The following is a 13,180-nucleotide window of genomic DNA, read 5'->3' on the forward strand; positions in this document are numbered from 1 at the left end:
GGGGCAAAAACTTCCTTAAAAAATGTGTCAGATACAAAGAGATGGAGAAGTAAATTTGTTCTTCTATACAGTACTAATATATACTTACTAAATAAATAATGCAATGAATGCTTTTTAAATTTTGCTTTTGATGAGGAAAGAAGATTCCTCTACCAATCCTCCCCACAAATGTCCTTGATTAAAACCCAGATATCTCCTTTTCTTCCCTGTCTCTTATATAGCCTGTCAACTCTCAGTCTCTAATTACCTCCCTAACTAACTTATCTACTGATTACATGATTTGCCTAACTAACTAAAATAACAAAGGGGTGGTTACCTACCAGATATCAGGTTCCATGTACACAATCATGGGTTATGCAAAGCTGAGCCCCTCGCAACAAATGCAAACTTTCCAATCGACCAATACAACCTGTGGAATTCCACATCAGCCAAAATGAAAATTATGTACCTTCACTCAAACTCTGCTTCAAAATGGTGGAGTTGGGGCCACTCTTCGTTTTCTCATTTGTATCGTGAAAATCTCAGTAAAATTCTCAAAAATCATACCTACACTGGCTACACAACTCATTCGTTAGGATGCTTTTGCTCCATTGTCTGTGCTATATGGAGAATCAAACATGTTCACGTATGTAACCTCATCTCCATTCACTTTGGTTTGTCAGGGGCCAAAGTTTAAAAAGATAAAATACAATCATTCAATATATACAAGAGCGACTTCCAAAGAATTCGTAAAACACCTACAACTAGGTGGGTCATAACTCATAACACAATATGGAAAAGCCTAGATTAAGGAGATAGAAAAGAAAAAAAGAAAGAGGTGAACAAGCAAAACGAAAGTGCTTTAACTTTTTTTCCCCCTCCAAATACATAGCGTGTTTGGTTCTGCTGAAGGAAGGCCCATAATCACTTCTGGAGAGAAGCTAGTGTAGTTTTGGTTTTAACATGCTTGGGATTGTGCACCACTATCAATCCAAACACACTATGAGACTTCTTTAGGTTGGGTCTGCTCAACGTCAAAAACTTCAAACATCAAACGTCTCACATCACGTTTCCCATATACAAGATATGAAAGCCCATGAAGAGCTTGGTGAACAGCTGTTGAGGCTGGGTTTCTCCTTCTCCTGTTGCGCTCATAAGAGTCTTGAACCGTTTCATGATATATCATAAAACCGTGGAGATGTTTGGCCCTCAAATATCTTCCACAGTGTTTGTTCATAAGAACGCGACGATGTCTCTCTTGTAGCCACATCCCCGGAGCATCTAAATGCTTCATCAATAATCTCTCAGCCATAACCAAATCCTTAAGGCAACCATAAAATAAAAATATTAGACAGTATTCAATGGAGAAGAAAAATTTAGATAATAAATATAAGTATAGCAATAAATAAATGATATCTCCCATGAATAATTTAAGAGTTTTTCAACAAATGCAGTTAAATTGTCCTATTGAGTAAAGACAGCAGAAAGAACAGTACCTGTATCTTTTGCCCAACATATTCTAATCTCTCGAAGCAAAATCGAGGATGCTCAAATTTGTACTTTGATGGATGCATGAAACAAAGCTGCAAGTAGATATGACATTCACCATCAGAAGTCATAAGTTATGATAGAATACTGGGAGCTCTCAAAGTCTTGACTATTGAATTTACATTTTCCACAAAAGGGTTAAGAAGATCCCAGTTGACTTCATAATCAAATAGATTGACAGTTTCCTAGTTAAACTTTAAATACGCTTAATATTTCGGTATTTCTAAGGCAGGACTTTTTTTGCCATGCAGTGAACTGTGTGGAGATGAGCAAATTATATCAAGCAAAACAGCAAAGACCTAAACAGCTAAACCAGGTAAAAATAAATTGGTCAAAACCAATCATAACTAACTACCGATTGTGTTTCCACTTGCCGCCCCTCAGTGTATTTTTTTTTTTTAAATTACCTTCCCAAACTCCACATAAGAACTTGAAAGTGTCACGGGGGGTTTAATAGCTCTGTAACTTTGACAGACAACTTTTAGACTTTAACATATCACTCAACTGCTTTGGCGCCATTAAATGTGAAGCATGAGAGGAGATCATAAGCAGAAGCAATAAGATTTGTTTGTTTACTTGTTCAGGAAAACAACAGATATATCCAACCCAGGTCTAGCATGTGAAGCCAAATCTGTGCTTTTAATAGCCTGATAGGGCAAAGGAAAAAGTATAGCTACCTGCAATCCGAGTCCAAGCTCTATGTTCCTGGCTTCAGTAATTTCTTGTATCCTGTCAGTCATTTCTAATGGATATCCAAGTGCTTTCATAACTTGGGGTTTGCAATCAAAATCCCAGATATTTCCTCTGAACCGATGCATGCCTGGGGGAACACAAGCTCTGAACAGTCTTGGATGTGCAAACAGAGCATCTGGAGGAGGCTGAATGAAGAACAGTAAACATCATTTATGTGTCTCAATCTAATACTCCCTCCGGTCCTATTTATAAGCATGAAAGAGAAGAAAAATCTTGGTCCTTTTTATAAGAACCAAATGAAAGTTTGAGCTATATTAATGATTTTTTTCCAATGATGCCCTTATTAATTCTAACTTGTAAAATGTGTCTCATTAATTATTCTCTCTCTTTTTCACTTTCCAACACTAATAATAAAGGGTAATTTTGGAAGTTTATTTTGATTCAAGACATATTTAATGCATTTTATCTAGTTTAACTACATTTCTTAAACTATGTGAATTTTTTTTTTGTTGCTTATAAATAGGACCGGAGGGAGTAATAAAGTATTGTATTCTAGAGGAGGGTTTTTGTGTTGAAATTTGGGAATGATGCAGAAAAGTAGCTGAGTGCCTAATGGAATTGGATTAATAAAGTCTGAGCTATGTTCATGATGTGTCAATCTTTATGAGCTAATTTTTGCTTTGAAAAAAATAAAATTGAACTTTAACAGAAGATATTTAAATCTTGCCTTATATGTAACTATATCTTGCCAACTGAGCTTGGTTTCTAACTCAGTTGATACATAATCCACATCTTCAAGTTGTCTGCGCAACCTAGGCTGGCAATCCTCAGCATCTGGATCCATTCCAAAGACTTCAAAAAGAACACGGTACACTTCTGGCATACCAAAACAAAGATAGATTGCCCCAAACAAAGCCCAAAAGACCGACCTACCATTGAATACGAAATGTCAAAATCCAGAAAACAATAAATTTCAGAAATAGATCATGATTAGAGACCAACTCAGTGGATTAAGATGGTTCTACTATAAATTGATTACCTAGAGCAATAAAAACATCATCCACTAACTCTAAGGTAAGTATTCAACATTTTTGTCTATCATTATCAAGGTCACATTGGCCATCTCCTTATTTTGAGTTCATTAATCACCAAACAAGTTCAGCTTGAAAGAAGATGGCACCAGATCCATAGGTCACATTGGCCTTTTAAGCATTTATTTAAACCTATAGTCATATCACAAACTTGTGGACTTGTGGTTCAAATCATGGATGCTGATTAGACACAATGCAAAACAAAATTTGAAGTCAGAGAGTTAAGGCTGGTGTACACTGAACAAGAATTTATGTCCAAATTTCAGTCAATCATTCTATTTGAAGCCATTACAACATCCACATAAATTTAAAATCTGAATTCTCGATTTTTAGTATGCCAAGCTCATTAACCATTGTGTTTTTAAGTAACATTCAAAAGAATACCATGAGAGGAAAACAGAAAGCCACATTAAGCAACTTCAAAGCAAATAGAAATGCAAACTTCATTCACGAGAAGAAATGCACATGTCAGCTCACATTGAATGGTCAAAGACCAGTCATGTGATATTTAAACTGACTTCACCAAGAAATTTGCCAATGTGAGAAGAGAATAGCTAATTCAAGACACCGGATCTGCCCCCTAGAATGCGGGCATTGTGCTATTTTCTATTTTTTGTTTTGCTTGAGAATGTGGGCCTATTGTAAGTACATGAAACTCTAGCAAGCATAATTTCAAGCGCAATTGCATCATGAAGTAACTTGGAAAAAGAGGCAAACTCGGATATGGCTCATCGAAAGCAAGCAAGTAATGCTAGATCCACAATTGATTAATAGCATGTTTCGATCAACTTTTCTTTCTTCAGAATCAATTCTAACACCCTAGAAGCTACTTCTATAAGTTTCTCACCACATTTAATTTTGGCTTTAGAATCAATTGTATAACTATTTCCAAACATGCACTTAATCTAAATTACATTCTCATCGTAACCATGAGCTTTTCCTAGGAAAACAAGAATTTCACATGAGATTAAGAGCTAGAACTTACTTTATAGGTCCCTCCTTATCCTTCCTCAACATCTTATCAATATCATCATATGGAAACACCAAATTCTGCAAGCTAGCAGCTTTAATCCACTTAGGCAAGCTCCTCTTCCCAATCAAACCATACACTCTCTCCCTCATCGGCCCCGGCGACTCCCTCGGATACCTCTGCAAGAAGAATTCACACAGCGCCAATTCAAGCACGTGCTGCCCCAGAAACAACAACCTCGAATGCCCCGACCTCACGTGCCTCGCCTTCGTCCTCTCACAAGAAGGATGCTGAAACGCCAAGTACAGCAAAGTATCAAACTGCTTCGCCGGATTATCATCCCCGAGCGTCTCCGATGGCTCGAGCGAGTACCCGAGAGCTTGCTTAGCTTCAAGCAAGTACTCATCAATCCACAACTTGTCTGCATTGTTGAGGCGCGTGGAGGGTAAGCAAGAACTCAACAGAGGGAACGATTTGAGAGAAAGCTGCGGGCTGTTGAGGAATCTTTCTGCTAATTTCTTGTCATCTAATGGTGGTCTCAAGATGAATCTTCGCGGTGGTCCCTTCTTCGGTGAAGTGATTTTCTTCCGTTCCGCGAGCTCCTTGAGAAGGCGCTGAGGGCTGTTCTTGGAGAGTTCCTTCGTCGGGTCTACGGCCACCGCGAGAATGCGGAAGCTAGGGTTTCGAGATTGGGGGTTTTTGATGAGGATTTGAATTGGAAATGGAGAGATGGAAGATGAGAAGGAGTAGTTAGAGGATGGGGATGAGCATGGTTTTGGGGAGAGTAAGAAGGAGGAAGAGAGCTCCATTAGATGTGGTGAGAATTGAAGAATGTTGGTTGAAGAAGGTGGATTAATTTGATTGATTGGTGGATTTTGGTATCGGTTTTGAGACCATGGATAACAGGGTTTGGGGTGTTGTGTTGAGTTGCAGGGTTTTGGTTTGGAGTTTGGACTCAAAAGGGTTGGATAAGGTGATGAAGCGTGCCACATCGTGGAAAGATATCTCAGATTTTATTTGGCGTGAGCTTCTTTCGGCTAGCCAAGCCGAGCCTTTCTCTACTCTGGGCTTCGAACGACACGTCGTTTGTCATCTTTTTTTTTTTTTTTATAGTAATCAAGTTTACCGAAGAGGCACGGAGGCCAAAACATGAATGATCAATGAACATTTAGTCTATAGTTTTATATTTTGATTTCTGAGTGTGTGTATGGAGAAGCATTTTTTTTGGAGAGACCTACTTACTTAAAGGGATCTTATAGTCTTAAGTATTAGTCGTATTGCTGTCGATTGTGGGAACACCTTGGAAAAAAAAAATATCAATGAAAGAAGTAAGTTGTTTAAAAAAAATAAGGTTTAAATATGTTAGAGGTCCCTGAAATTGTATGGCATGTGAAAATAAGTCCCTGAATTTTTTTTTTCTGATTTGGGATCCCTGGAAATTGTTTTTTAATCTAAATAAGTCCATACTCGTGTTATGTCCTTATGTGCCTGAAATTTTGCACAATCATCAATTCCACGTGGCTTTTTTAAATTTTTTTTATTACACATGTATTTATCAATTATAATTAATAAATTTAACCCAGATTGAGATGAAGAACATAGAATATAAAATCTATTGTATCTTCACATGAATGCTTTGCTCAGGGGACAACAACAAATCTTGATCTCTATATCTGCATAGACATTCTAGTGATACCCACAAACAGGAATCACGACCAAACATTATGCCATGAAATTTTTTTAATCTTTCTAAAACATTTAATTCCTTTACTTGAGATTTCATTCTTGTAAAGTTAAATCCATAACATGCAATTTCTTTGTTGCATATCTGGAACAACAGATACAATTGGGAATATGGAAACATACCATATAAAAGATATAGTAACGGATCTGGAAAGAGAAATACCAGGATTATGAATTTCTAAGATGAAAACATATCTGGAATCAAACTGCAACCACCACATCCATTCCACAAAAACGAAACCCAGAAAAACGAAACCAAAAAATCAAGCCCAGAAACATGAAAACCAAACCCATAAATACAACCCCGACAACCTTTCTTTTCATCAGATCTCTGTTTATCCTCTTCTTTGGAAGATGAAGAACGTGAGGAGGAAGATGAGACAGTGCCACAGAAGAAGTTTGAGGAGTAAAAGTGGGTCGTCGAAAAGAAAGAAGAAGTTGAAGCCATGGGTTTTACCTCCTCTCTCGCAAATCTAAGTCTAAAAGGGATGAAAGAACCCTTGGGTTCTTCGTCGCTATGACCACCTCCCTCGCCGTCGCCTTTTCTCCAATCAACCTTCGCCTCTGTCACCAGCGAAGCTGCTTCTTCTTCTCCTTTGTTCTTTCTCCCTCTTCTCCCTCTGGATTTTGGTTCTCTTCTGAGTTTGTTCTGATTTATTAGTTAGGGATTAGGGATTAATAGATTTAGGGATTAATTTTAGGTTAAATTTGTTAATTATAATTGATTAATACATGTGTAATTAAAAAAAAATAAAAAAGTCACGTGGAATTGATGATTGTGCAAAATTCCAGCCACATAAACACATAACACGAGTAGGGACTTATTTAGATTAAAAAACAATCTCCAGGGATCCCAAATCGGAAAAAAAAATTCAGGGACTTTTTTCATACGCCATATAATTTTAGGGATCTCCAACATATTTAAACAAAAAAATAATGAAAGAAGTAAGCTTGGGGGTAATTTTCTTCACCCAAAGAAGATGGAAAAGCCCCTTTATGAAGTGTCTAACTTTGATGAAGTGTCACTCCTACTAGGGGTGTACAAGGGATGGGTTGGGACGGGTTTTGGTTAACCCTAACCCGGCCCTAAATGTTGATCGGGTCAATTCATAGACCCTAATCCGTCCCTAGACCCGAAGCAACCCGACATTATGCGGGTCCAATTTAGGACGGGTCTATGTAGGACGGGACCGGGTTGACCCGAGGGACAATAAGTTTAAGACTATTTAATACTAATTATAAAATTTAAAGATAATAACATACTAAAAGAGTTATAAGTTGAAACTATTTTTTAGAATAAATAACTTGAACGGATCCAATTCTTTCATAATCTATTGCACTTGAGATGTTTACATTTTGTTTGATCATTTCTTCACTTGTCTCACATATGCATAATACGCACACATGATTTTCTCTTGTTAGAGCATGAAAATGTTCATAGTTTGACCAACGTTTATTTAATTCATAAGGTAGATGTTAAACATTTTAATCTCATCTACATGGTAAGATAAACTTGAGCACCATGTATCACATTTTAATCACTATAACAAATTAAAATTTTATAAAATATATATGTGGGACGGGCCGGGTGTCCCGAGTGTCAACCCGAACCCGACCCTACCCGAAGTCGGGTAACTCAAATATCAACCCGGCCCTAAAGGCTTGGGCCGGGACGGATTGGCGGGTAGGGCCGGGTCTTGTACACCCCTAACTCCTACATTCACTTTGCTCCCAGAATCATTCTCAGCCAAAAAATATTGACGTGTCGAACTCTCCTTATTCTCAACTCCAAGCTGACGTATCATGCTCTCCTTTCTCCTCACTCATCGAACCCCACTTTAGTCTCCCCTTCTTTCAATCTTTTTCAATTTCATCCATGTCTTTTCTTCTTCATTTATCATGGTCCTTATCCCCAAACTAACGTGCGTCATCCCCCACCTTCTTTCTTCCTAATTGAAACACTCCCCCTCCTATTCATGTATCATCTTCCTCTGCAACTGTCGTCGCTTCTCTCTCCTCGGTACTCATCCACCGCCCACCTCTCCCACTCGTGACAAATCCTTTTGCCAACAACAGGCTTCTGGATTTTGAATTTCACGTGGTGCTCTAGAGCTTACGTTTCAAATTTTAATTTTGAAGGAACTCAAATTCCCAAATCATATCCTTATCTATTTAGATTCAAATTCTAATTTTGTCACTCTCTTCAATTTCATTCTTTTACATCTTCGATCTTCTTCCTCCTCTTTATCTCTTTTCAAAAACTGCGATTAAACGTACTCTTAGAAATTCTTTTTTAAGAAAAAAACTTTTTTAAATTAGATTTTTTCAATAATAAAACATTGTAATATTAAAACTACAAATTAAAACAAAAAATATTTTTTTAGCTGTTCTGGTATTTTAGTTTTAAAAACTTAAAAATTGAGAAGTTTTTGAAAACAGATAGATTTTCAAAATTTTCAATTTTTAAAAACTGTAATAAAATGCCATAAGTTTCAATTGATTTAAGTAAAAACCATTGCAACATAGGTTTCAACGAACACTACACATGCAGCATTTGAAATGTCGTGGAGTAAAAAGAATAGATTAATCATCACAAACACTACAAAATCCAGCCTACAAGAAATCTGAATTCCCCTGATATCTAAACCCCACCCCTGAGGCAGGGGCCAATAGACAAGTAATTAACCACATAAACTCACTCTAGCTCGTGACACTAACTTGTTAAGGCATGTATGTATACTTGCAAAACTGAGAGTCGAAACTATCCTTACCAAGTAGCAACGGTTGAGTATCACACATACAAGAATGCTTCCATGATTCAAAACATCAAGATCATTTGCATCTGAATCAAAATGCAGACAGAAAACCCTGCATGTGTATAGAATAATAGAAGTATGGTTAAGAAAGAAGCTGGTACTATTCTTGAACAATAATACCATGCAAGTTATTATTTAACTTAACAAATCTAGTGGTCATGACCAGTGGCGGAGCCACGTCGAGACAGGGGAGGGCTGCAGCCCCTCAAAGGTCGCAAATTAATTATTATATATATAAAACAATGTGTAACATGTCAAGTAAAGTGTGTTGTCCCAATGCCAACTCTAGGTAGTGTGTTCAATTCCTGTCCAAGACATCTTCACTTGTATACAATTAATTAGTACAAGAATTAAAATATTATTTTATTGCAAGAGGAAGGCTAATAGTCTTGTTTTGGTAAAATAAAAAAATAATAGTCTTAGAGGTTAGAGCATAACATTAATATATAAATGTCTCTAAAAAGCCAATAACAAAAATAATTATATTTTTTCAAGAGAAACATTTAAAAAATATAACCTATAATAAGTTTTCAATGAGTATATAATTTAATCATTATTTTTTGTATATATGAGTCTATTCTAAATAAAAAACTTTAATTTATATTAAATATCTTATTTTGGCCCCTCATAATATTTTTTTTAGTTCCGCCACTGATCATGACAGAGACTTTGCTCTGCCTTTCCTTTTCCCTAAGGCTTCGTTTGGTTGGAGGGAGGGGAAAAGAAAGGGAAAGAAAACACGGAAATCGAGGAGTGAATTTGGTCTAATGTTTAATCCAAGTTCACTCCTCGATTTCCGTGTTTTCTTTCCCTTTCCTTTCCTTTCCCTCCAACCAAACATAGCATAAAGCTCATCTCCACATAGGACATAGTTTTCATTTGTTCAATCTTATCCCACCAAAGGTCCAATTAAGCTATTTTGATTTCCATATATATATATATATATATATATATATATATTTCCTTTAACTTTTTACACACTAGAGAAACTCATCATGATATACGAACATTTAGATAATGATTTTCTCATAATGCAAAGGCAGCAATTATATACATCCAAACACTTCTAGAACATTCAATTCAAATAGCTGTCTATCTTTACCAATTTTTCATTTTGCAAGCATGAAACTAGATATTGAAAATGTTTTTGAATAATTCAAGAAGATAAATGAGATATCTTTTTTATGCACGAATTTCTCTTATATTTGTCTTTTTGATTTTGTAGTTAAAGTTCAACAATTTGCTCACATTCCATGTGCCATGGGGACAGTTCAACATGCCTCTCATGACCATTTTATCACACGAATTAGGGAGAATTTCAAGCAGTTTCCCATAACAGGGCACTTAGCTAGGCTTGATATTAGGTAGTACGAGGGGACATTTCTGAAGAATTAGCTACTAACATTTAGCATTCAGACCAAATGTGTTATTATTTTTTGTTCCGCATTTTTAATAAAATTAAAATGCAGTAATTTTTTTTCATGACCCATTATATTTTTTATATAGGAATAAATAAGAATATAATGGGCCATGAAAATAAAGGTAATCATTAATTTATTCTCACCTATTTTTTAGAAGGAGAATCAGTATCCTACACTTTTAAGATTATATTAAAGAAATTTAAATTATAACTTTCTAACTTACTCCTTAAAAAACACAAAAGAAAATATCACACATCTTTTATTTTTTTTTTTGACAACAAAAATCATATATTGATTAAGAAAGTAAACCATGAGAACACTCCTCTCATGCTAGAGCAAACACAACCAAATTCAACTGGTTAAATCATGGGGGAACCAAAGCTTGGGAGTGAAGCCTCGTTAAAACCTTTCTAGGAAAAACCCAGTGGGAAAAACCCTAAAGAAGGAAAAAGAGTACCCCACACCCAAGAAAACCATGACAAAATTCCAAACGAACAACCACCAAATGTCTCCCCATGATAGAAAACAAGCCCAACACAGTAATAACCCCATAAACAAACTTAAAAACAAAACGGTTCCAAGACAAGGCTTAAGTTCAATCCTAAGAATTCTGCCACAAATCACCATATCCACCATAAAACTACAAGAATTTAATTGCTTTATCATGATCCTGCCAAGCCATCAAAAACAGAACCACTTCCAAAGCCTCGAAGGAAATTGGACATCCATCGATTCAGCTACCAAGACAAACCATGAGCACACCAATCTACCACCTTCCATAAACACTACCTGCAACAGTCCAAAAAAGAGAGAAAATACAACCAGGAAACACAAGATGCCTCAGTCTTCTTAGCTCACGCAATAACAATGAATTCTCATTTCCAACCTCACAACCCCCCTACACTTAATCCTTCCACCATTACAATTCATAGGCAAGACAGCACATATAAAGATTGTTTCCAAACCTCGCAACAGCACAGTTTAAAACCAGAAATCAGGAGAAAACCATGACAGTAGTTTTAGAACCAAGCAATTTCCAAACCCCAACCGTACTATTTTGATCAAAATTCGCCAAGATATCCGCTACAACATTTCCTTCCCTAAATATATGCTTCACCTCTACATAGTTATCAGAGCTTGGTGTTCTAGCAAAAAGAGCAATAAAATGTTGATCCCTTTGTGTCTGCTTCACTAGCAACGCATTCACCATCCACATTGAAACACGACCTCCCGCCGAACCCACTGCCCGAACCATACAATACTGCATATTCACCGAGCTTGCCCAAGACTCAATCTCCTTCTCCCTATCTGGCCCCAGTTTTGTCTCTTGCAGAAACAAGACACTTGGTCTCGCCTGAACAAACGCCTTCTTCACAGCCATCCGTTTAGTAGAACGATTCAAACCTCGCACATTCCATGACACCCAAGGTTTTCCCATTACACCATAAACACACACGAAAATCAGATCAAATCAAATCAGGATGGTTTTCCCGAACTTGATTCTCAAGCCTCTGGATAATTAAGTCTTCATCCCCATCATATACCACGCCTACCTTCTTCCCCACTTTCCAAATCTGCCTTGCTCTAGAGCTCACATCATTCCCCTCGAAATCATCAGACGATAGGGAATCATGAATTGGAGATGGTGAAATCTGGACCCTGCTTCCTCGCGGCCTCCCACGACGCACCTTAGGTTTCACTGTCGCACGCCCATTCGGCAAACAGTTCCCCTTCTTGCGACCACGTCGTTGCTTCACCTTGTCTAAGATTTCCCCATCTGAATACTCTTCCTCTTCCAAAAAATTCCCATGATTCGAGAGTGATGGTCCTGTATTGATCACGTGATTGTTGCGTGATGTAGTCTCCACCGTTTCCTCCTGTAAAGGCTCCAAACGTAGCTCTGCCCTGCTGGTAGGTAATCTGGCTATTTTTTTTACATGAATTAAAGAAAGTTTGGGCCCCGTAAACGCATTTTTTAGAAGCCGGCCTAAACTGGTTATTTTATCCTTACAAATCAAATCCGTCTTAGTAGTGATCTGCTCACCCACGAGACCAACATATTTATTCCTTTTGTCAACTAGTGGACCAGATTGAGGATTACTTGATGGGCCTGCTCCTAACAAACCTGCTGGGTTGATCCAGACGTTTTTTGGCCAAGGTAACAGCACTCCCCTTCCATAACAACTCAAAAAATCCCATTTTCCCTGCCCTGTCATCACCGAAGATTGAAAATTGACCCCTGGCTCCAAAAAACGCACACCCATTCCTGAGATCTTTCCCTGCATTTTACTCACATCCGTTTCAGGTAACGTATCTTTGATATTTTCCTGAAATTCCTCTCCCTCTTGAAACAACACTAAAGATTTCTCTACCTGAGGCACAAAATCGGACCCATCTTGATTACCCTTCAAAGCCATTAATTCGCCAGGATTGTAACCGTCGTCAATTAAATCCTGTAACGCTTGCTTCGACAAGTCTACTCCTCCCCTCGCCGACGCCGCCGCCGTGTCGAAAGCTTCCGCCGTCTGTTCACCCAACACGCCACTCTCTACACGATCATCATCATCCCCAGATTCAGATCCCAAATGCTTCTTAGCCTCTGGGTTCAGACTTAATCCAGACCAATCATGGTAAGTCGCTACCTCCTTTTCCAGTAACACACGACACACAGTACCTTCAACATTGCAATCCATGTATTGCTGAGCAATTAAAGGGTATGATGTCTCAACCAACACCCTTGCAAAATCCATTCTCTGTTTGCTGGCAGTGATTGTGTCCATACACACATATTTTCCCAGAAGATTGCCGAGCGCAGAGAAAAAACGGAAATTCCAAGCCCCCAACGGAACTTTCCACACGCGGATCCAAACAAGAAAAGATTTTGCCGTCATGAAGCACGAAGATGGTTGAACCAATTCA

General features: G+C 37.6%; 1 protein-coding gene across 2 annotated transcripts; it reads right to left on the bottom strand.

The window, feature by feature from the left end:
- Positions 1 to 530: 530 nt before the first annotated feature.
- On the bottom strand, positions 531 to 6,688 carry LOC130740897 (ribonuclease III domain-containing protein RNC1, chloroplastic). 2 transcript variants are annotated; one of them, XM_057593616.1, is made up of 5 exons: positions 6,482 to 6,688; positions 2,948 to 3,149; positions 2,205 to 2,405; positions 1,476 to 1,562; positions 531 to 1,300 (listed from the first exon to the last, which is right to left on the bottom strand). In XM_057593616.1, exons 2-5 carry the CDS (start codon positions 3,101 to 3,103, stop codon positions 980 to 982), a joined length of 765 nt encoding a protein of 254 aa, XP_057449599.1. In that variant the 5' UTR covers positions 3,104 to 3,149; positions 6,482 to 6,688; the 3' UTR covers positions 531 to 979. The 2 variants fall into 2 exon arrangements, with proteins under 2 accessions (XP_057449599.1, XP_057449598.1); XM_057593615.1 differs by lacking the exon at positions 6,482 to 6,688 and adding an exon at positions 4,297 to 5,887.
- Positions 6,689 to 13,180: the final 6,492 nt, after the last annotated feature.

This window comes from Lotus japonicus, chromosome 2 (genome assembly GCF_012489685.1).
Source record: "Lotus japonicus ecotype B-129 chromosome 2, LjGifu_v1.2".
NCBI classification, from domain to species: domain Eukaryota; kingdom Viridiplantae; phylum Streptophyta; class Magnoliopsida; order Fabales; family Fabaceae; genus Lotus; species Lotus japonicus.

Coding starts and splice junctions, on each gene's coding strand:
- LOC130740897 (XM_057593615.1), bottom strand. CDS start 5,273: ATGTGGCACGCTTCATCACCTTATCCAACCCTTTTGAGTCCAAACTCC. Junction 3,150..4,296: donor GATAAGGAGGGACCTATAAA/GTAAGTTCTAGC, acceptor ATTCAATGGTAG/GTCGGTCTTTTGGGCTTTGT. Junction 2,406..2,947: donor AAGATATAGTTACATATAAG/GCAAGATTTAAA, acceptor TTCTTCATTCAG/CCTCCTCCAGATGCTCTGTT.